Genomic DNA, 22,545 nt, shown 5'->3' on the forward strand with positions numbered 1-22,545 from the left:
AGGCTTGGCAAAGGTGTCTATTAATCTGGCATGGGCCAGGGCTAGACGCTTAACCTATATCAGGAGAGCTACAACAAACACTCTGGGATTCTTAACATCAGGCATACCTTTACGAATCGAGCCAAAGCTTGTAGATAAGTGTACATAATGACATCCGGAATCCTCCCATTTAGAGGGACAACACCCCATGCCATCCATTTAATTCTTTTGTCTCTCCCGACTGCTGCAGAATTAATCCGGTGAACGCCAAGACTTCGTGTAGGCAATGCCGATGGCAGCGCTTGAGTGGTGGAATTATCGGCAGCATTTGTCCGACGCATCGTCTACCCGCGCCCGCAACCCAGCAGTCGGGTTATCTAAGATGTATGGAGACTGGGGAAGTGAGTATGGAGTCATCCCGCATTTGCTGGGATCTGTGAGCCCATCCAAGGCCATTGGCTCTGCTCATTGGCCCGGCCGGTTGATATCGCGACGGGGTGAAGTTGGAGAAACCCCTCGTGCCCCTCGTTTGCTTCGAGCAGCTCTGTAGGGGGGCAAGAACACATGATGGTGGGGTTACTACTCCTGGATCGCATAACTAATGTCTAACCTGATGTTCCTCCTCCTCCTCCTCATAAGGTTGTTGTCATACCCGCATTCTCGCGTAATTTGTTCTCTGCAGCTTCCTTCCACTTCGACAAAGAAAGAGGATTGAGCAGTTCCACACAATCTCCTCGTTGCTACGATGGCCAAGTACGACAAGTATGTTGGCTTCCAGGTCAACTCGCCCGACACCTATAAGTCATTCCACAAACAGGAGTTTGATGTGAAGCCCTTTGGGGACAACGACGTCGAGGTCAAGATCGAGGCATGTGGCGTATGCAGTTCCGACGTCCACACCATCTCTGGTGGCTGGGGTGATCAAAAATTCCCCTTGGCTGTTGGCCACGGTAAGCAGCGTCCTTCTGGTATCCCTCTGGCTCTTATATGGCCGTTCCTTTCTAGCATGAACGCCACTGACTTTCCGCTCCCGTGGTAAAGAGATCGTGGGTCGAGTGCTTCGTGTCGGCCCCAAGGTGACGCTCGCCAAGGAGGGAATGAGGGTCGGCGTTGGCGCTCAGTCGTGGTCCTGCTTGGAGTGCAGACAGTGCAAGAACGACAACGAGACGTACTGCCCCAAGCAGATGGACACTTACGGTGCCGTTTGGCCCAATACGGGCATCGTCACCCAGGGTGGCTACTCGTCCCACGTCCGCACACACGAGTACTGGTACGCACACTACACGAGCTTGGCTCTGCTTGAGACAAGATGAACACTGACAGAGATTCGGGAACAGGACCTACCCCATCCCAGACGCGATCCCGAGCGCCAGCGCTGCGCCCATGCTCTGCGCCGGTATCACGACCTACTCCCCGCTCGTGCGCAACGGCTGCGGGCCGGGCAAGAAGGTGGCTATCGTGGGCCTCGGTGGCCTGGGCCATTTCGGCGTGCTCTGGGCCAAGGCACTGGGGGCCGAGACCTGGGTGATCTCGCGGTCGCACAGCAAGGAGGCCGACGCCAAGAAAATGGGGGCCGATGGCTTCCTCGCGACGCAGGACCAGGGCTGGAACGATGCGCACAAGATGACGTTCGACCTCATCGTCAGCACGGCCAACAGCTTCGGCGACGGGTTCGACATGGGCGCCTACCTGGCGCTGCTCGACGTCCACGGCAAGTGGATCTCGGTCGGCCTGCCCGAGGAGGCCACGCTGCAGATCAAGCCCCAGGACTTCATGGCCAACGGCTGCCTCATCGGCGCCTCCCACCTCGGCAGCCGCCGCGAGATGCTCGACATGCTCAAGCTGGCCGCGGACAAGAAGATTGACTCCTGGGTCGAGTCCGTCCCCATCAGCGCCGAGAACTTGGCCAAGACCATCGAGAGGCTCGAGAAGAACGACGTTCGATACCGGTTCACAATGGTCGACTACGACAAGGCGTTTGGAGCCTAAGTTTATCTACGTAAATAGGACCAACTCAAGATCAGTCATCACCCATAACGTTACAAACATCCGCTATTCAGTATAGGAGACATATCAAAACTGAACTGATTAGCACGTATATGCATTTGTTGCCACCCAGGGGTTCTCCATGCTGGGCCGAGATGAGACATAGCGATAACCCAAGAAGTATGTTGTCAACTACCTTACGTAGTTAAAGCCCACGTAGAGAGACAACCCCTTATGTGCTATCATTGCCAGTTCCCAGTATTTTACAAAAGCCCTACCAATGGCTGAGCTACCTGCCGTGATGGTCTCATGCAGAACGTTATTGGGATGGACCAGGTCTCAGCTCTTCTGCAAGGACGAAGGTGCCATACTAAGGGGGATTGATGGGCTAGGTGGTAGCATACTACACGCCACATTACAATAATTTAAACATATGGGACGAAAAGCAAACATGAACGAAAGTCATGCCCATTCATTGTTGCTGCGACAAGTACAGCCTAGATGTACCAAATAGGAGGACCACTGCACGAGAAAATGTGCACTTGTCACTGGTCAATTACCAGCCGAAAAAATCAAATAAAAATAAAAACATAAAACAAAATCCAAACCTCCGCCGTGAATATCCAATTGTGTTGAATGTAATGAAGCAAATTATGAGCCAGGAATATCCAAGTAGTCCCCGCCCTGGAAAACGATTTGTCACTGAACCGACATCGTGGTACCGTCTCCTGCCGCAATATCCTATAGCTTTCCTGGTATTGCCGGAACTAGAAAAATGCTAACTGGCCATTGCTGCTGGAGGTAAAGCATGTCGTGGGCGCCGAATCTACCTCGGGCACCCCTTAGCCAGCACCGCTGACCCTAGATCTAAGCAGAGGAAGGGCGTGAAGTCAACTCCATAACCACTGGCTGTTTGTGCTTACTCGGCAGTCCAGGCCGAGGGCGTGGTTGGTTGGGCCAAGGCTGTGGATTCGGTGGCGGCGGACCAGCGTGCTCGTCCCAAGCGGACATTTTGAGATGGTTGCCACAAAGCACACACTCGGCAGCAGGAGTCTGCTCCGCCGCCTGCCCACCCTTCAGCTCCGCGTCCGGAGGAGCGGATGTTGCAGCCACCCAGGCCGTTGCCGATGAGCATGCACCAGATGATGAGGACGACGGGGCCGACCCGGCGTCAGGAGGGTCCTGTACCGACGAGGTGGGCTGTGGAGACGTGCGCCGCGGAGAACGAAGAGGCTCCGATGCATCGGTAGTAGGCGGGTAGTTACCGGATCCCTCTTGCTCCTCCTGCTCCTCTGGCACCACGATGAAGACGTGGCCGTTGGAGTCTATGGGGCAAGAGTAGGGCGAAGGGATGCTCTTGGGTGGCACCTTGGGCACCATGACGACGACATGCCCTTTGGGAATACAAGGGTCGGGCCTTGATGCAGGAGGCCCGCTCCTGGGAGGCCCCGTGAAGGTATAGGTAAGACAAGGACCCTTACAATTGGTCCGGTCGTGAGGGCAAGGCGAGTGGGAGCCTGGACTCGACTTGGGGTGATAGTCATCAGACTCAGTAAACGACTCCTCCCGAGCCAGTGCACGGCCATCAACTGGTCTTGTTGGGGGGTGTTTCCAGAGGCCGGTAAGGCCATCGCACATGCTCTCGAAGGACGCCTCCATATATTCAGGGACGACGGAGATGTAAACGCCGGGGCTTATCTTGCGAAGCGACATCTTTGTGATGGTTGGTAAAGTCAAGTTTGATTTAGTACTTCTGCCTAGGCTTTCTGGTCTGAAGAGCTGGAATGGCCTCCGAGAAAGAGGACGGGATGAAATGCTTTATACCCCTTTACGTATGTGGAGAGGGGGGCTTTCGTACTGTCCTGTCACGAGTAGTCATAGCCGCCAGAATGATTACCTCTGACTCTATGTGACTTGCACTGTGCCGGAACACTGCCAGCCCGTATGCTTTCACCTACCCGGTTCAACAAACACATCGCTGGGAGCCAACGTGGTCTCCGGCTCTCCTCGCTTGCGAAACGGCATGTGGAGGGTAATGTTCAAATTGCACGCTATATTGGAGAAACACAGCACCATTTTCAGCTATACCATAAGTCTGTAGAGAAGAAGATCTACATGGATATGAAAGTAACAGTTCACCCAATATCCGGCCCAAACAAATAGCCAGTAACCGCATTCTCTAAACGCCAAACTCCAGTCGTATTACCCATAAGAGCTCTTGGATGCTGTATTGCATTAGACCCCATTTCAACCGAAGGGCGTTGAGCGGGACCAGAAAGCTGTTCGCCGAAGTATTCGGGTTCCCATCTAGTTGCAGGCTTGGGTGAACTCATCACCAAGCCCATAAGACCTTGTGGTGCAACACCCTTGCGCCTAACCTCTCATGCTCAAACGGCGTGATCCAGCTGTCGTTGGCCGGTAGCTTAGCAAATACACTGGCACCTTTCCAGGTGACGACTTGCTCGTCCATATCACGGGCGCTGCGGGAGACCAGGATCCGATCAAACAGGTCCGGGCGGCGGGCCTTCAGCTTGTCCTCGAGCGTTTGCGTGAAGGCGGGAGTCTTGGAACCACCACCGATCACCATGATGGAGCCAAGGTAGTCACGCAGCTTCTTGTCGTCACCCTTGGCAGCATTCTGAATCGACGTAAGGATAGCAATGTCGAGAGGTGCGACAGGCAGCACAGCATCACGCTCAATAGCCAGCGTCTTGGCACTGCGGGCTGTCGAGTCGACAAACATGCCCGGTGGCGGTGGGGCGGGCGACAGACCGTTACGCGCGCCGTTGACACCGTTGGCACCTGGGGCGCCACTGGGTGCCGGTGACGCCGTACCGTTGGTGTTAGCGGAGAAGAGGAATGGGGCGGGCGCAGGAGTCGAGGTGCCTTCCGGGCCTGGCGAGGGAGCGTTGGATCCCATGGGCGTGCCGTTCTCGCGAGATAAAAAGTTAAAGGGCTGGGACTTCTCTTTCATAGGAGTAGCAAGATTCGGGTCCGAGGCAGAGGCAGAGGTCTGGAGTCCGTTGGCACTGGAAGCCACCGAGGGCTGAACCAAGGCCAGGATGGCGAGCTGAGCTGCTGATTGCGGGTCATCAGGCACATCGACATCGTAGGAGTTGTATGAGCGATCCATCAGCGTCCGGCGGCCACGCAGCTTGGTGCTGTTGTCGAAGATGTTGGGCTCATAGAAACCCATGGGTGCGAGGATGACCTCGTCGTAGGTCTTGAACTGGAATTTATGGGTCGGCTGGTTCGGAGCCCGCAAGTGGAACTGGTACAGCTGGACGGATATGTCTGCTTGCTGCATGGTGCAGTGCTTGATCTTGAGCTCCTCGGCCAGAAGGAAGTCGTATCGCCGGCGCAGATTGATGTCCTGGTAGGGAAAGTTGTCGTAGAGCATCATTCTAATGAATGTGTCCGTCACATCGAAACCGCCGTACTTCATGTTGATCCTCGAGTCTTCCACCATAAGTCCGTCTTCAACGCAAGCAATGGATGTCTTTTGCGCGCCGACATCCACGACACAAGCTTGTGTGTAGCCAGCACCAAATGCGGCAGCCATGCTCTCCTGGATGAAGCAGACCTTATTGAACTCGAACCAGGACATGCAGGACTTCAGCACCTGCTCCACATAACGCTTGTCGTACAGGTCCGGAATGACGAAGACGCAGCTGTAATTCCTCCAGCTACTGCTCTTGGTCAAGCCAAGCTCCTGCCGGATTGCCCGATCTAACAGGGTTTCGAAATCATCGCAGAGATGCTCTGCCGTCGTGTATTCATCCTCGTTGAGCCACCCGTAGTGCATGGGCCACCAGACCTTGAATTTGGGGTTGGAGTCGTCGGGCACTCGTAGCGCAGCCTGGCCGATGAAGCAGGACGCGACGGAGTTGGGGTCTTCGAGGTTCTCGAGGTCGGTCCATTCGACCTGCAAGGGATCGTTGTGCGTTGGGATCTTCTCGGCCTCCGTCCGACGGTTGTAGTTCACCACCAGCTCCTTGGAGTTGGGCAAGACCTTGCGCTTGTTGGCGCGCATGTCGACCTTGAGCTCATTGCTCATCTTCTGGAACTTCTTGGACCACTCTTCTCCGTATTGCTCCTCAGGGGTCTTCCCCTCGAACTTGCGACGCGGCAGGGCCTCGTACATCTCGGATTCCGTCTGCGGGAACTTGGTAGCAAGGGCTGTCGGTATGGTCTTGGGAAGCGCATCGCTGGCAAAGCCTATGCGCAGGTTCTGGCTGCCCGGGTGTATGACGATGATCTTGGACGGGTCCAACTGGCCATCGGCGGTCGCGGTGGCGTCCTCGGCCCCTTGGAGATCAGGTATGGGCAACGGCACCTCAGCATGGCCGTTCCGGGCGAGCGCTCGATCGCGATCTTTGGCGGTCTGGACCAGACGGTCTCGTGTTGCTTCTGCCGTGGGACGCAGGGCTAGGATCTGGTCATCCCGCTTCATGTAGTCGGTATAGTAGTTCTTCTGGTTAATGGCAGGCACATCAGGCCAGTTGGTCTGCTTCATGCCATTATCGGTTCTTTCGAGCCCTGGACGGTAGGGAGACGCGTCAGCAGCCATTGCGCAGGAGGGCGGAAGCCTGGGACCATCGCGTAGCGACAGCGAAGATGGCGATGGACGGGATTTGATGAATGGGACTTACCTTCCCGAAGGAGGACGCGCTCGCTAACTTTGCCGACCATGGTTGCAGAAGGATTCGATTGTGCGACGTCCACGGAGGAAAAATGGTTACAACATTACCACCCAAGGTTTTGAGCGACCTGACGTTTATTTTCAGGTTGAGGCCACTCCAAACATTCCGCGCCTTGCATTGTTCGAGCTTCATCAGACTGCGCCAATCCACTTGCACGCCCCAGACCGACCCAATCGATAAGCGTAGCTGACTAGAAGGTTGGGGGATGCACTGGCCCCCCCTGCGATTCAACTGTCATTTGATTGCTTGGTTGCTTTGCCCGTTTTAGTCACCTCACTTGTCATGACGCTCTTCAATCTTCATTTTGTCCACCTCGGACTCACTTCAAGTTACGTACCCAAATCTGCAACTATAGCTACATTTACGATGCATTCATTCTTGAAGAAGGGGCGCAGAGTGCTCAGTTCTATCAATTTATATACAAGTATATCCCGTATTCCGAATTACCTCGCCAGGTCATGCATTCCATCATCTTGGAGATGATCACCTCTTGCTCATCTATTGAACCCGGCTGGAAGCTCTATGGGCGGGCGTCGTGGCTGGTCTGCTTGAAGCTCACTGGGCGATAACCAGCTGGCCATCTGCTTGTTATCTGTCTCAACCCGTCTTGGCTCAGGTATTGTGGCCACAGCCGGGGCGGATGGCCGTCTTCGGCGCCTGTGTTTCAATATCAACCACAGCGCAGCTACTCCCGCCCCTACCAGCAGTGCAAGCCCTCCCACAACCCCGCCCACTATGGCACCCGTGTTGTTGGTGCCTCTTGCACTGCTGCTGCTTCTGTCTGCTGTGTCCGTTGTGTTTTCTGCGCCCTGGGTCTCTGCCGTTGTCTGCGAGGCTGATGGTGGAGATGTATTAACCAGTAATGTAGAGCTCGGTAGTTGTGTTGCTGGAGTAGCCAAGCTCGTCGCCGATGTTTCTAGACCTGTAGTTGGTGTCGGGGAAGCTGAAGAGGTCGCGACGACTGCTTTGGGCGATATCATATAATGGGCCGTGTTGGCCTCGGGTCCGCAGTGGTAATACTCGTACGTTTGGTCCAGACCAACAGTGAGCATCGCCATGGAGCAGAACCGTGACTGGGGATCTGAAGGTGTGCTATAAAATTCTCGCGTCAAACCATGATTCTGTTGGCAGTATGACCCCTACCTATAGTTCCTCTGGTTCACACATGAAAGGGGGCATACCATGTCCACGTGGTAATAGCTGCGTTATTACTCAGGCTGCCACAACCATCTGTGCATGTGTTTGTATCGAAGCAGTATCCGCCAAGGCCACAGTCCGACACTGCAATGACGGTGGTTGGGCAAAATCCCCAAAGTCCACGGGATGCGTCAATTCGGCAACCATATCCTGACGGGGCTAACCAAGACTTAGACGGATTCCCGTCGAGATAACCACATGTCGAAAGGACGCTTGTAGCTTCTCGGGGAGCTACAGTGATAGCGGACATGTTCGCAACTCGGTGGCGATTTAAACAGGAGTAAATATGAATGTTCACAGTATTACACCAAGTGGTCAGCCGCAAGAGGACCTCAAGCCATTGCTACAGTGCACCACTCAAGGCTACATAAAGGGGCATCGACATCTGTTCGATTCACTACTTACTCCCATCCGTACTTGCTATATATAAGAAGAGGCCATCGCGGCTAATTCTAATTTCTTCCGCTTAGCAAGGAGCAGAAGATGCAGGAGCCCCCAAAGATGTTGGTTCGAGGTTTTAATGATCTGACCAATAGCAGATTGTCGGGGTGCAAATTGGCCAATTGACGACATGGGGCTCTGTGACATAGGGTCGCAGGCGCCTATACCGGCTACCTGGGACCATGAGGAGTAAGCGCCGGCTCAAATGACTTTTATGAAGCAACCGACGTCTGTTCATGAACGGAAGCGTACTTAAGGCACTTTTGACCGATTGATTCCATTCTTGAGCGACTATACACCCCAGAGTAGCGTACCATTCATGAACGATGACTGCTATGATGCGAAAGTCGTCGAACGTTGCCTGTGGCCTTACTTTCCTAGCCCTTGTGCTATGTCTTTTGCACCGTCCACGAGGCGATTTCTCACCTTCTGTCCTCGATGATCCCAATATAAAAGTTGAAAACGCTGCAAGCACCGAATCAGCAGAACCAAAGGTGCTTTCGCAGGTTGAAACCACAGCCTATGTCTTGTCTATTCTTGACCCGAAAGACACGCACTTTCCTAGACTACAGTGCCCACCGCCAGATTCAAAGAGATATAAATACCTGAAGAACAGCAGGCTTACTCGAAAACCGAAGATTCAGTATCACTTTGCTCTAGACTTACGGCAGTGCCTGAAACTGTTGCCTCAGCTTCTGGGAAGCGTGGTGGAGGCCATCCGGTTCTTGGGCCCGGAACAATGCGCCTTGTCCATCGTCGAGGGAAACTCCGAAGATGGGACTCCAGAAGTACTAGCGGTTCTGCAAAGGGAGCTGGGGAAACTCATGGGGGACCGTCTGCGTATCATTCTAGGTGACAACATCGACCCTATCTCTTTAGGTTCGCCAGGAGGGGCACGGTTCAGCCGGCTCGCGGAACTGCGCAATATGGCCCTCCAACCGCTGGTGCAGCACACAGAGCGGTATGCAGAGGACGCCACGGTCATCTTCCTCAACGACGTTGCCATCTGCACAGAGGATATTCTGGAGCTGGTGCACCAGCGACGCTCCCTGCATGCCGACATGACGTGTGCGATGGATTGGATGCTGGGGGACGATGGGCGATCCCTTTTCTACGACTCGTACATCGCCCGTGCCGCAAACGGCGACCTCTTCTTCGACATCCCGCCGGAGACCGGGAGCTTCAGTCACGGGGTGGACGACCTGTTCTGGAACGAGCCAGTCGCCCGGGCCCTGTTCGAGGCGCACCTACCGTTCCAGGTCTTCTCGTGCTGGAACGGCGCCGTGACGTTCGCGGCCAAGCCGGTCGTGGAGCGCAAGCTGGCTTTTCGCGTGTCGCGAGAGGATCTGGGCGAGTGCTACGGTGGCGAGCCGCAGCACTTCTGCAAAGACATGGCGTTCCAGGGATACGGCAAGATCGCGGTGGTGCCCAGCGTCAACCTGGAATACTCGGTCGAAAAGGGGGAGATGTTAAAGAAAGCCAAAGGGTTCGCGTCTTCGCTAGTCGAAGCCAATAGCGCAAAGGAGAGCATCAGCTGGCAGCCGCCACCTGATCAGGTCAAGTGCATGCCGACTTTCGACAACCAGTACTGGAGACCCTGGAATGATACCTTGGTATAATGCAGGTGATCTTATAGACGAGAAACGGTAGATGGCATTTCTACAGATAGTTGCTTCCATTTTGTAGCCCCATAAGAACCATGTGTCTATCCTATGGCAAATGAAAACATAGGCCGGAATCACCTTGGTGCTTTTCAACACCATCATATATGCTACAGCATTCACTGTTGTAAGACCAACGAGCTGAACGGTGATGATGATTTGACCGTGTGTACGCGTGACCCGAGTGATAACGGGCGCCTGTCAGCAGTGTCATTAAGCAGAGGCTTGACCTACTTGATTGGGGAAACCGTTATAAATAGCGGTCTCTGGAGCGACCGGGTCACCCACCCACCAACCTCGAGTTGCTGTGTGTCAATTTGGTGATGCACTGACAAACTTATCAGTCGGTCGTGTGACGACGAACAATGGCTGGAGCTTGAAGGTGGTGGTGTCGTTTTCTGACGCTAACTGATGCAATAGCCCAAAAGACAACGGCTGGCAATAAATTTTGCGCCTGCCTGCTTGGATGTGCCTACCTATGCAGTGGGCAGGAGATCACGGCTGGTAGAGAAACGTCGAGCGTGGAAGCATGCAAAGGCTCGAATGGCAGTATAAGTATATGTATACTAATTCATATAAACGTTCGATCGCATGGCAGGGATTGCTTGGACATGCAAAGGAAAACTCGGTAGACCTGCGATTGGATGGCTGGTGGAGATGGTGAGAATGCAGCCACCCAGCCAGTTGGATCCTGCGCTGGACCCCCTGTCTGGGCGCTGGGGCTGGTGGCTGGCTCGCTGGCTCGGGTAGTACGATTTCGCGGTGGTGGAATGCATCCGCCCGTATTGCGGTCTGCGGTTTGTAAGGGGGGTTTAAAATGTCTTGCATGCAGCAGCCCACAAGCAGCGCTGCAGGTGGTAGGGAGCGAATACGTATGTTGAACAGACCAGACATTCCTGCGAAGGCCGGAAAAGTTCCGAAAGTCTGAGAGGAATTGCTCTGTCCTGCATACATTCGAGGTTTGAGCTTCTAACCTTACATGAGTCAGTACTACCGGACCTTTGCCTGGGGACCTCAGGTACTTACTGGGCCGGGTTTTGTCTGGCCGGAAGATCTTCTATCATTCATTAGTGGCGCCCGTAGCCTCGGCTCCCCTGGTCCTGATGGCTGGATTTTGCAACACGGTACCTGGTAGAGTGAAGAACGCATTTTTCTTTTGCCGCGCAAGAGTTCCCGGGGCAGTGCCCGGGGCCATTATGTATGGGACGAGCAACGAAAGGAATCTGCGGTGAGCCGGAGTATAAGAATGCACGGGACAGCTGACCGCAAGGTGTTTTGGGCCTATCAGATCGGCAGGCCTGGTTGGGTTGGTTGGCGAGGGATGCGCCGGGATGGGTATGTTCTGTACAGGTATGAGATCATCACCGAGTTACCTAGGGAATGGCAGAATGGGGGCAAGCAGCAAGGGTGCTGGACAGGGGTTCTTGAACAGAACAGGGGTCTCTCTCTCTCTCTCTCCTCGCGAAAGCAGCATTCCGCTTGCGGTGGTCGGGTGCCATCAATATTTACTTTATTTTCTGGATCGAAATCCTGGCCGCTGGGAATTGCACTACATGTCAGCAGTTGGGCCAGCCTGCCAGCGTCTCATTCATCAATTTATTCATTTACTCTCCCGTGTCTCGCTCCGCTCCACTGGGACTGCCACTCACCACTCTTCTCTTGTCTTTCGTCTGCGATATTGCATGCCTCTCATGTATGATTAATCGCTTGACCAGATTTTTGATCCTTTTTTTTTTTTTTTTTTTTTTCTCTCAGCATCCCGTTTAGGTCCTTTCATTCCGCCCGCTCATATGTCGCCCTGTCGCTTATCTGAAGCTGCTTGTTGCCGTCAGATCTAAAATCTTATCACAAAGACTTACGAACGTCTTCTCCTACTTACTGTACGGGCCTCGGGCAACCCGCCGATTCTTTTTGCTTGTCCGTTCCACAGTCATCCATCATTGCTAAATGCCTTGACTCAAGAGCCATACTTTTGTATCCTCTTGAATCGCTCGTCTCTCGCTCTCTCCGTTACCACCTCGTCCCACTCTTCACCGCCTCGCCGACCAATCCCATTTGCCCAACTTCTTGCATGCAAGCCCTTCCCAACCTTCGGCGTTAAGTCAGTTTAGTGCAGGAACCAACCTTACTAGACGCCATAGCCGGAAACTCTGGCAGAGAGTCCACCAGCGGACCGCCCAATCCTCTCGCTGCTGTCCCTTTTCAAACCCCCCGCCTGGACCCTGAACCAGCGCGCAGGCGAGCCGAGTCGAGCGACCCTTCTGAGTCCATTGTTGCGTGGTTGGAGCGCCTTTTCGATTTCCTGTGGAACAGTGGAACTTCGTATACCCACTGCAACACGATTGCATGTGCGAATCGTCCCCATTGTACTCCGTACTATACATGATATATTTCCCCAGTCCCCAATTGTCCCTCTAGCCGGTGTCCCTGGTCTTTCTAGTCTTTCTAGCTCTTGCCCCTTGCTAATTGCACTGGCGCATCTCGGTATGTACCTATCTCATATCTACTTACAAATGTCCTCCCTTGCCGTTACCGGTCTCCCCAAGACGCCACCGGCGCCGTCAGGCTTGTCTGTGGAGAAAGAAGAAAAAAAGTGTTTTGATACACGACTCGCTCTGTCAACGCCTGTTATAGAACTGCCACTCACTGGCGTTTGGATGGGAGACCGAAGACGGTTGTGTAGATCCGCCTGTTCTTTTTTTGGGCGTTACCCGTTCCTCACTCGCCCTTAGATACTAGATCCTGCGTTGCTGACTAGCTAGCCACAGCCACTGTTACAGATTCCACGCCTTGATCTTGCCATCGTTTTGTATCGCAAAAGGGGTTTCGGTCGTTTATAAACCTCTCCGTCTCCCGATCACTACCCACGCTCACTACGCACCAGCGATTACAAGAGGCCGATCACTTGACCCCAACCCTGACCAGAACGTCATACTGAACACCCACCAGAGTCGATTCGCGGCCGAGCGCATAAGCAAGCTCTAGTGGCCATTGCGCCTTCAACGCGTCAAAACACCGGCGCAATGCCGAGTACAACAACACCTGCGGAGCGGGCGTGCCCCTCTCCAACATCTGCCGCCGTCTATCTCCACGACGTGCCTTCTACATCAAGTGCCAGCGCCTTTTCTTACGACACAGGAGCAGACGGAATGGAGAAGGAAGGAGCGACAGACCACTGCCGACCGACCACGGCCAACCCTTTTCGACGCAAGCAGAGTCTCTCCTCGGCTGTAACATGGCGTCGACGTCCGAAATCGTTAATGCTGAGCTTTGAGGGCGAGGTCGATGGCAACGGCGAAGACATAATCCCGAATGATGTACGGATCCAGGCGATCCAAGAGGCGGGCCCAAGCATGGTGGATTTCGAACCGGGACACAAGCCAGGCACATCACTCAAGGGAAGGATACGTCGGGCATCAATGAGCCTTGTCAAAGGTATCGTACAGCGCCGCGACCGCCGCTCGTCAGAACCCAGCAACGTCTTTCTCGATTTCCAGGACGAACAGCAACCACGCCCAACAACGTCTCACTCGGCGTGGCACAAGTTGCGTCAAGCTACCAGTTTCCGGCACCCGAGATCCAACAGCCGAGGAAACCTGGAGACCATCTATTCGCCTTTGGAGTCCCATTTCTCGAGTGTTCCCATACCTGGCCGCGGCCTTGAGCCCCCTATCATCCCTCGTCATACCGGTGCTGCTGCTAAGGCCTCTGCTGCCCTTCAAAACGAGTATTTGGCTTTTGCGCGCCAGCACGAGGATCCCTGGGGCGAACAGCCTCAGAATGACCGCGAAAGTGGCATCGGCATCAATATGGGCTCTTCCACCGAGCTTGGCCTGAGCCACGAAGCTGTGGCCCAGGATCCCTCCATCTGTAGGGTCGACTTCATTTCTCGATTGCCTTCAGAACTCGCCATCCAGGTTCTGTCGTATCTGGGTGCAACGCACCTCGCTGCCGCATCGAGAGTCTCTAGGACTTGGGGCGAAATCGTGAACGACCAACAGATTTGGCGCGATTCTTTCCTGAGGGAGAAAACCAACACCTTTGCCACCGGTGCTCCGGTTCCGGCTGGTATGGGTTTGGGTGTGCCACGAGTCCAGCCGGGTAATGACTGGCAGAAGATCTATCGGGCCAAGCATGAGTTGGAGAAGAAGTGGAAGGAGGGTAACAAAGCCCGCCCTGTCTACCTCAATGGGCACTTCGACAGCATTTACTGCCTTCAGTTCGATGAGTAGGTTTTGCAAAAGTACAGTACCGAGTTCCTTGACTAACACGTTTGTAGATCCAAGATTATCACCGGCTCCCGGGACAAGACGATTCGCATCTGGGACATGCGTACTTTTGAGTGCCGGCTCGTGATTGGGCCTCCGGAGGTGGTCAACGATACCTCGATTCTGTTTGATGCGAATGGCAGGCCAACTCATTATACATCCGGACCGGATGCCGAGAGGGCCCACGAGTCCTTTCCGGCAACTGTGTCGTTCCCAGTTCACCACAAGGCATCCATCCTATGCATGCAGTACGATGATGGTATTCTAGTCACGGGCTCGTCTGACGGCACCTGCATTATGTACAATATCAAGTCGGGCTACCGTCCGGTCCGCCGCCTTGAGCACCATACAGCCGCTGTGCTGGATTTGGCGTTTGACGACAAGCATATTGTCACTTGTTCCAAGGACATTACTATTTGTATCTGGGATCGTCACACTGGCGCGTTGCTGAAACAGCTCAAGGGCCATACTGGACCGGTCAACGCCGTACAACTGCGTGGCAACACGATAGTCTCGTGCTCCGGCGACTTCCGCGTCAAGATGTGGAACATTGACAGTGGTAAGGTGATCCGGGAATTTTCGGGCCACACCAAAGGACTTGCATGCAGCCAGTTCTCGGAAGATGGGCGGTACATCGCGTCCGCCGGCAGCGACAAGGTTATCCGCATCTGGGATGCCAACACGGGAGAGTGCATCCGTGAGATGCAGGCGCACGAGAGCCTGGTCAGAAGCTTGCACATCGACAGCATCAGTGGTCGTCTGATCAGTGGCAGCTACGATACCGACATGAAGGTGTTTGACATGGAGTCTGGCGACCAGCTCTTGGACTTCCCACGCTGGCACGCAAGCTGGGTTCTGAGCGCCAAGAGTGACTACCGCCGCATCGTCAGCACGGGCCAGGACCCCAAGATCCTGATCATGGACTTTGGCGCGGATGTGAAGGATGTGAATCTTCTGGAAAGCGTGCCTACGGAGGATGTGGCGAAAGGGGCAGGCTTCATCTGAGTAATGCTTCCTTTCGAGCTTCCCACTGCGTTGCTTTCATTGGGCAGCTCTGCCCGTTGATTTCACGGTTTCGATTTATCTTTTCACCTCGTTTACATTTGACTTTTGTCTGCTCTGTCCTCCAACGGACTGGCAGCCCTTCGCATTGCATGGTATAGCGGGATTTGGAGCATGAAGGTTGAGGTTTCAACAATTCCGAGGGAGAGGGGCCTTCGCGCCCCTTAGTACCGAGGACGACTCGTACATCTGTTCTATAGCCGGACTGGCTATGGGCCATGGATAGAGGAGTTTGCGAAGTGCTGGGGCGTTCTTGTTCTTTGCATGGAGCATTGCCAAGCGTTTCTCTTTTTTCCCCCGGGAATCTGTAATATCGAATGCATATAGATCTATTGATGCACCATAGACCCCGGTTTTCCCGCAGAGCCATCAAATTACAATGTTTTATGGCCGGTGCATACACTGACAGACCAACTCTTCGAGCCGCACCGGGCATTGTCGCGAATCACATTTTAGATGTAGTGATGATAATACTGGATGCGATATGCCCCTGGAGGGCCTTGCCATATGCCAAGGCCAAGTGATCTTCGCGATCGATCATCTACCGCTGTGATAAGGCAAAATCTCAGGCCCAAGCCCTACTTACTCGGCATTGCAGTAGAGTCAGCATTGATATCGTCAGAGCAGAAAACGCTGGATTCCAGAAGACGGGAAAGACTGAGGTCTTATTTGCGATCTGACACCATCTTCGATCCCCTGGATCGCGAGGTACGTTTTCAAGAGTGGGGCCAGGTTCTGGACGAACGAAAATATCAGATGTGCTCGGATGGGTGAAAGTCCACGCCGTCGGGAACATGGTACTCGCGGAGGTAACAGTATAGACTGAGGTATACGTTTTCCCCACTCTGAAAGGTGTAGTTCGCATTGGACCAAGGGGATATTAACCTTATAATTTGCCGCGAGTCGCAGAAACTTCTTATCAGTCCACAGTTCCAAGCGGCCGCTCATGAGAGCCATTGCATTGCTTACACAGACGCTGGCCGTCCGAATGGACCCTTGATTTTGCAGCCGTGACAGCCTCCGTGCTAGGGTAAGCTTTTTTGGCATTGCCATTAATAAAACCCTTCCTTGCCTATTGCAGGTGTTGGCCCCGAAAGAATATATGGCGTGTATTATGTTTTTCCACTTGGATAAGAGAGGTTCGGGCGGGGAAAGAGGCATTCTATTTCCGTCGAAAATACTGTGCTACTCATCTGATGTTCCGCCCTGCTAGAGGCCGTCCTCTAATTCCCGACAGTCCCTTGGTATCTTCACAATAGAGCCTCTGAACCCGATCGTCCCGGTGCGAGCACCCCGTGCCGAGACTGGTGATTACCCGTTCATTGAAGCGCGTGTAGACTAGATTTGCTTGTTTTTCTTTTCTTTCATCGGCTGTCGGCTCGAATGCGGCCCAAGATATGCCAGAACGGTCTCGAACTCATCTTTTATTTTCCTCCAAAGAAAAAAGAAAAACGGCGACGCCAAGGGGTAGTCATCCCTAAGATCCCGCTGCCAGGATGACCAATATCGGACGGGTCCAATATTACAGCAAATTCCAAGCCTGATGTAAGCCAGCCGTTGAAGCCTCGAACATCAAGGGCTCAGGCCTCAATGTGAGCAACAAGTCATGAATAGGCATTTGAACGTCATCAACGATAGTAAACTGTGGACCGAGCTTGAGCTTGTCGATAACATTTTTGAATTCGGCCAGCGTCCACCACGCACTCTTTGACGCCCCTGATCAGGAAATCACGTCCAGCCCGCAAGCGCTGAGACCGACCGCTTGCTATTCCGGGCTTTAGATCAGTCGTCAGCATCCGCGTCAGATGGCAGAAGTTGGGCGGTGGAACATTCTCCGAAGAAATTCGTCCCGCCGTCTGGCAAAAAAGACAGGGCGAGAGCTCTGGGCATGTCAATGATGGGACGGATTTGCTTGTCCGAGGGCGGATTTGGAGAACATTGGGACTTACTCGCTCAACACCATGAACTGTGCCTTTGGACTTCTGTTTCTCTCTTCGGCGTGGAACGAGCTCGGGTCCTCATGCAATATACGATCGTGCCAATGCTATCACAAGAGAACGGCGACTGAAGAAGCAATGGACGATCGAAGATCTCGGTGGCAGTAAGAGCGAAGGGCCTTGGCGATGAAGACGAGGACCTTGCCTGTCGTTCACGAGTATATTAACCCAAGAGATTCCTCGTTTATTTACCTGTTTCTTTTGCTCCTGCTTATCATCAGCACAAGATCATATCCAGTGTAATCAATTTACCTTGCCCAGACTTCTCAGCCCCCTCAACCAACAAAATGCAGAACATTCTCGCAGTCATTCTTCTCACCATTGCCGCCCTAGAGGGCGCCCTTACCGCGCCCCTCGCAGATGCCAATGCGGTTGACGTTAGCACCAACGAGAAGTTCCCAGAGTCCGCTGCCTTTGACGTCGCCGAGGAAGTCTATGGTGAGTCCCTTTAGACTATCCAAATTCACATACTCCCTCTGGAAGACCGGCTAACTTTGAGTCACAGCTCGGGATGTTGCCGAAGATGACGAGAACAAGAACTGTACGTCACTTTCTGATGAACCTTCATGCCCACCCTCCCCTCTTCCACACTGACACAGCTCATTGCCATGTGTGACATCATCTAAACATGAGTAGTGAGCCCACGACAAGGCTCGGCTCCGGATGCCGGGTTCCCAGGTGAGTGATATAGGAAGAGCTGCCCATTCTCAACCGCTTTTTACCTGTACGGAACTTGACGATAATGGCTGACCCCAACGGCTTTCCATAGATATCCCGAACGCTCCGGGCCCCCTGGCCGACCCAACCCCCTTGGACACGGCTCCAGAAATGTCCGAGGAGCCATCCGCTGTAGGACCCAGATCCCTCGACGACATCGAGGAGAGAGACCTCGCCGAGGAGGAGGAACAGTTGGAGGCCCGCGACCTTGACACGGAGGATACCGGTGGCCTCGAGAAGAGAGTAAGCAACCATGCCCAATACATGCCGCCTTGATGATGTTCTCTGACATGATTCGAAATAGCAACGCCGCGGAGGTGAGTTTGCGACCTGAGGAGATGGTACGCTCCATGACAACAGAATACTGACGACGGGTGATGTAGGACGCAGAGGCGGCAATCGCCGAGGAGGTACGCTTCGCTTTGACCTGGGTTGCTTTGTATACAGAGGAATACTGACAATGAATATTACAGGACGCCGCGGTGGTAACCGCCGAGGAGGTAGGTTTATTCTCCCTGAGAGGATCACTTCATAACAGAAACATACTGATGCCGAATACCACTAGGTCGTCGTGGTGGTGAGTCAGCAGCTCAAGGCGGAGTTGTATCATCATCGAGGAATACTGACGCTGAGCTTCATAGGTCGCCGAGGTGGTCGCCGAGGCGGTAACCGTGGTGGTAACCGCGGTGGTAAGATACTCCCATTACCCTTTGACTTCAGGCTCTCTCCAGGAGTCTAGTACTGACAAGCACCCCACAGGTCGCAACCGAAACTACTAAGGCAAGGCCGAGACAGGGGATGGCAGTGATAACGGGTACGACTGCCGAAGTCGGGTGAGATATCCCTACGATGAGACGATGTTTGCGGCACAGATCCAACTGACCGAGTACCAGGCGCGGCAGAGTTGCAATTGATGGGTGGGCCATGGCTTCCTTGCGAGACCAGTCGCTTGTGGGCAAAAGAAAAAGAAAAAAAAAAAAAAACGAAAGCGGAAGGCACTGGCTCGAACCCGAAAATGTGGGCGAATCGTTGGTGCTTGTCGTCTGTCCTTCATGTACGATATTGGGAAACTTGAGTGACTGTGTGTGTTTGGTTTCAGTCGTTTGACCGGTGGACGGTATTTCAACTGTACGAATATGGGTATGAACAGTTTGTCGCCTCTCTTCTTACAATACAAAACATTATTCGCCCAGTTTCATGAAGTCAGGATGCATGCCACCGACTGCAATCGCTCGTGTGAAGTTCAAGATACACCCATCGGAAAACCTCGTTCTCGTCGTGCTTCTAGCTCGCGCTTGTTGCTTCTGTGGCTTCAGGACTCGAGGACTCACCGACCGTACCTGCCTGATGCTGCGAGACCAATATGACAGGCGAGGATGCAATGGCGAGGGACCTGTTGATGGGCAGGCATGTACTTAGTGTAAGTAGGCAACTGCGGAAGCACCTTACGACATCAGAGTTCTTTCCTTTTCCTCTAGTGCTGATGCACCGAAAGGAATACGATAAGCTCGGACTAGTCCCCCCTAACCAAGAAGATGAAGGTTCCAGCTTAAGGTATGTGCGATGCTTTTGTATCAAAAGGAAGCTTTACTATGCCACAAACACCATGCCAGCCACGGCCCGCAGGTGTACCGTAAATAGGTGGGTGAGTGGCTTGTGCTGCTCAGCTTGAAAGATTGCCCGTCTTTGAGTTTGCCCATGTGTTGCTGGGCGGCCACCGCCTCCGCCTAGCTTCAACTGTACGTAAAATTAGCAGGCGGCTGGGCCTGGATCCCTGGCTTGTCAGGAGATATCACCAACGTTTGGATGACTAGGCGTCCGAGTCGAGATCTAGGTAATCGGAAGCCACCATTTCCAGCATCCACGTATACCGTATATAACATGGTGGCCCCCTTTCCCCAGCCGGCGATGGCACCTACAAAGTGCACCGTTGACGCGCCCTCCCATTTGCATTGTCATTGTCATCATGGCTGGTGATTCCGACCTCGACTATGCCGGCGAGCGCATCCGGCTCATCAGCACACGTATCCAGGATCATCGCAAGCCTTCGGCCCACGAAACCGGCCATGATCACCAAGGTCACGCGGCTACAGTGAGCACGGCGTCGGATCTGGACGTGCCAGCGTTCATCAAGGCAAGTGAAGCTCTAGAGGTTGCAGGTAGTATTGGAATGGACATTTGCTTACGGTCGACATACAGAGCCATGCCGCATCCAACTTTGAGGTACGCAGGTGTCTCCCTCACATATTAGCGACGTTCTTGGTCTCGGCTCTAATCCGACTCTAGCTGTTCTACGACCTGTGGTTTGTCGCGAACCTCAACGTATTTGCAAGTGTAAGTCAGACAATGTCCCCTGCAACTGTGGCCCTCAACTCGAGACTCACTAGGTCAGATTCATGGTATCATAGACGGCGCAACTTTGCGGTCCTTCATCGGTTTCATCTTGTAAGCCTGGCTAGACATAGTCTACTGCCCACTATCAGCTGGCACAAGATATATAAGATACAGAAGCTGATTGGCCAACAGCCTTCTTTGGACGACCTGGCTCATGACCAGCATATACGATGTCCGGTTCACCTCGGAGAGCATCCTCGAGCGGTGCTGCAGGGGCGCCCACCTCGGCGTCATGACCGGATTCGCCGTCATCGCGACCAGCTTCAACCCGGAGAAGCAGATCGCGTCCGTCTATCGCGCCATGTCCTTCTTCCTCGCCGTCTCGCGCTTCGTGCTGGCCCTACAGTACGCCCTGTCGGCCTGGCAGGTCCGCAAGTTCAAGCACGGCAGGCGCCCGCTGTTCGCCACCTCGGCCTTCCACTTGGCTGCCGCCATCGCCTACATCGTCATTGCCTTCCGCTACGAGGTGGGCAAGAACAGCCGGGGCTACATCGCGTGGTACGTCATCAGCTTGGTCGAGACGGCGCTACATCTTGGCTGTTCGCAGTTCTCACCCGTCCTGACTTTCATCGGATCCCACTTTGGCGAGCGCTTCAACTTGCTTACCCTCATCGTCATGGGCGAAGGCGTGATCATCTTGGCCAAGAACATCACGCTGGTCGTAAAGGATACGTACTTGAAGGATGCCACTATGACCGTGTGGAGTAAGTTGTAACCCCTATTCACGCCCCCCTGAGATGAGCACGGAAGCTGACGTGGGCCCCAAAGGTCCTGCCCTGATTGGCATTGTGACCTCTGCGACGGCGCTGATCTACATCATCTTCCAGCTTTACTTTGACTGGATGCACGGAGAGGACGAGTCCATGTCCACAAGACACCAGGTCTGGTGGGCGGGCCTGCACCTCCCCTTCCACATTGCCATGCTTTTGCTCGTCGAGGGAACCAACCAGTTCATCAGCTGGTGGCGCATATCCGAGTCCATCGACATAGCCTCCAAAAAGCTCTTGGACCTCAGCGACGTGGCTACGACATCCGAGGCTGTCGCCAACGCCCTGAGCCAACGGGTCCTGGCCTGGCTCGACAGAAACCCGCCACTAGATATTCTCGACTCGTATAGGGAAGTCAATACGACGCTGGATAGTATACGGGCATTGCCCGACAGCTTCTGGACCAATGATACCATAGCTGATACTGATCCCACCATGATAGAATGGGTCGACGACGTTACCGAGCTATTCCTCACCATGGTCAGCGGTATTTTCAACAACTTCGACATCGAGGCGCCAGAGGAAACGAAAAGCGATGCCAAGGTCGCTGCTCGCGACTCCAGTGGCGTGCTACCCCAATCCGAGATGTTGGACGCCGTTGCTACACAATTTCGGCTTGTGGTAAGTCAGACATGCATGATTGTAGTTGCAATCATTCGATTTCGTATCTCCCACCGACCACTGACGGCCATACATAGTTCATCTATGCGTTTCTCAGCGCCGGCATCGTTCTCTTGTTCCTGACCATCATGCACATCATATCGAAGCAACGGGGATGGACGCCCTTTAACCTCTTCCGTACCTTCATCTGCATTGCCCTCGCCCTCGGCCTAGCCCTCACCACCCTTGTTGCCACCAACGAAGACGCCGTCGATACCTTCATGGGCAGCCCCTGGATGCTGCCGATCATCACCCTCAGCTACTTCACCGCGCTGGTTATCACCCACCTGCCGCACCCTCGCAGATTCGGCTTGGGAAACTTTGGGCGTGGCGCGTATAAGGAGGTCCTTGAGCCGCAGCATGCCAGCGACGAGGTGCCACTCAAGCACGTGACGACCCAGATCATCATCACGCGTCCCAGCCGCGATTTCGATCCGTACGAAGGCAGGACTGGGGTCTTCATGTCCGCAGAGGCTGGCATGACAAGCCCCGGCTATAATGCTACTTTCGATACATCCAGATCCAACTATCATGAACTACAGAGTCAACCAAATGGTCCTGCGCCGGGGTTCATATAGGCGCCAGTGAGGGTTGGGACTCAGGTATAGATGACGAGCAGAAAAAGGACGAAGGGTGGAGCGTAGGGACGTCCAGCAGCAAGGTTTGTAAAGTACTGTGCACACATTAGGAGGCCTTAATCGCGTAATGAGAAG

General features: G+C 53.9%; 7 protein-coding genes across 7 annotated transcripts; 4 read left to right on the forward strand and 3 right to left on the reverse strand.

Moving 5' to 3' along the window:
- Positions 1-724: 724 nt before the first annotated feature.
- Positions 725-1,968, forward strand: PG985_006051 (oxidoreductase; the record flags this gene model as incomplete). Its single annotated transcript, XM_066825820.1, has 3 exons — positions 725-929; positions 1,021-1,249; positions 1,317-1,968. The coding sequence occupies 3 exons, from the start codon at positions 725-727 to the stop codon at positions 1,966-1,968; spliced, it is 1,086 nt and encodes a 361-aa protein (XP_066685427.1).
- Positions 1,969-2,832: 864 nt separating this feature from the next.
- On the reverse strand, positions 2,833-3,678 carry PG985_006052 (uncharacterized protein; the record flags this gene model as incomplete). The annotated part of the gene is made up of 1 exon (XM_066825821.1): positions 2,833-3,678. The coding sequence occupies one exon, from the start codon at positions 3,676-3,678 to the stop codon at positions 2,833-2,835; it is 846 nt and encodes a 281-aa protein (XP_066685428.1).
- Positions 3,679-4,297: 619 nt separating this feature from the next.
- PG985_006053 (uncharacterized protein) lies at positions 4,298-6,657 on the reverse strand (the record flags this gene model as incomplete). The annotated part of the gene is made up of 2 exons (XM_066825822.1): positions 4,298-6,504; positions 6,618-6,657. 2 exons carry the CDS (start codon positions 6,655-6,657, stop codon positions 4,298-4,300), a joined length of 2,247 nt encoding a protein of 748 aa, XP_066685429.1.
- Positions 6,658-8,632: 1,975 nt separating this feature from the next.
- On the forward strand, positions 8,633-9,925 carry PG985_006054 (glycosyltransferase family 69 protein; the record flags this gene model as incomplete). The annotated part of the gene is made up of 1 exon (XM_066825823.1): positions 8,633-9,925. The coding sequence occupies one exon, from the start codon at positions 8,633-8,635 to the stop codon at positions 9,923-9,925; it is 1,293 nt and encodes a 430-aa protein (XP_066685430.1).
- A 3,065-nt stretch (positions 9,926-12,990) lies between these two features.
- PG985_006055 (WD repeat domain-containing protein) lies at positions 12,991-15,240 on the forward strand (the record flags this gene model as incomplete). The annotated part of the gene is made up of 2 exons (XM_066825824.1): positions 12,991-14,195; positions 14,247-15,240. 2 exons carry the CDS (start codon positions 12,991-12,993, stop codon positions 15,238-15,240), a joined length of 2,199 nt encoding a protein of 732 aa, XP_066685431.1.
- A 2,104-nt stretch (positions 15,241-17,344) lies between these two features.
- On the reverse strand, positions 17,345-18,266 carry PG985_006056 (uncharacterized protein; the record flags this gene model as incomplete). Its single annotated transcript, XM_066825825.1, has 3 exons — positions 17,345-17,439; positions 17,641-17,727; positions 18,017-18,266. The coding sequence occupies 3 exons, from the start codon at positions 18,264-18,266 to the stop codon at positions 17,345-17,347; spliced, it is 432 nt and encodes a 143-aa protein (XP_066685432.1).
- A 1,711-nt stretch (positions 18,267-19,977) lies between these two features.
- On the forward strand, positions 19,978-22,410 carry PG985_006057 (uncharacterized protein; the record flags this gene model as incomplete). Its single annotated transcript, XM_066825826.1, has 7 exons — positions 19,978-20,145; positions 20,211-20,234; positions 20,298-20,345; positions 20,404-20,456; positions 20,538-21,109; positions 21,174-21,793; positions 21,871-22,410. 7 exons carry the CDS (start codon positions 19,978-19,980, stop codon positions 22,408-22,410), a joined length of 2,025 nt encoding a protein of 674 aa, XP_066685433.1.
- Between the last annotated feature and the right edge of the window lie 135 nt (positions 22,411-22,545).

The sequence above is a fragment of the Apiospora marii genome (genome assembly GCF_038362585.1).
Source record: "Apiospora marii strain CBS 49790 chromosome Unknown utg000004l_segment0_segment0, whole genome shotgun sequence".
Lineage (NCBI taxonomy): Eukaryota > Fungi > Ascomycota > Sordariomycetes > Amphisphaeriales > Apiosporaceae > Apiospora > Apiospora marii.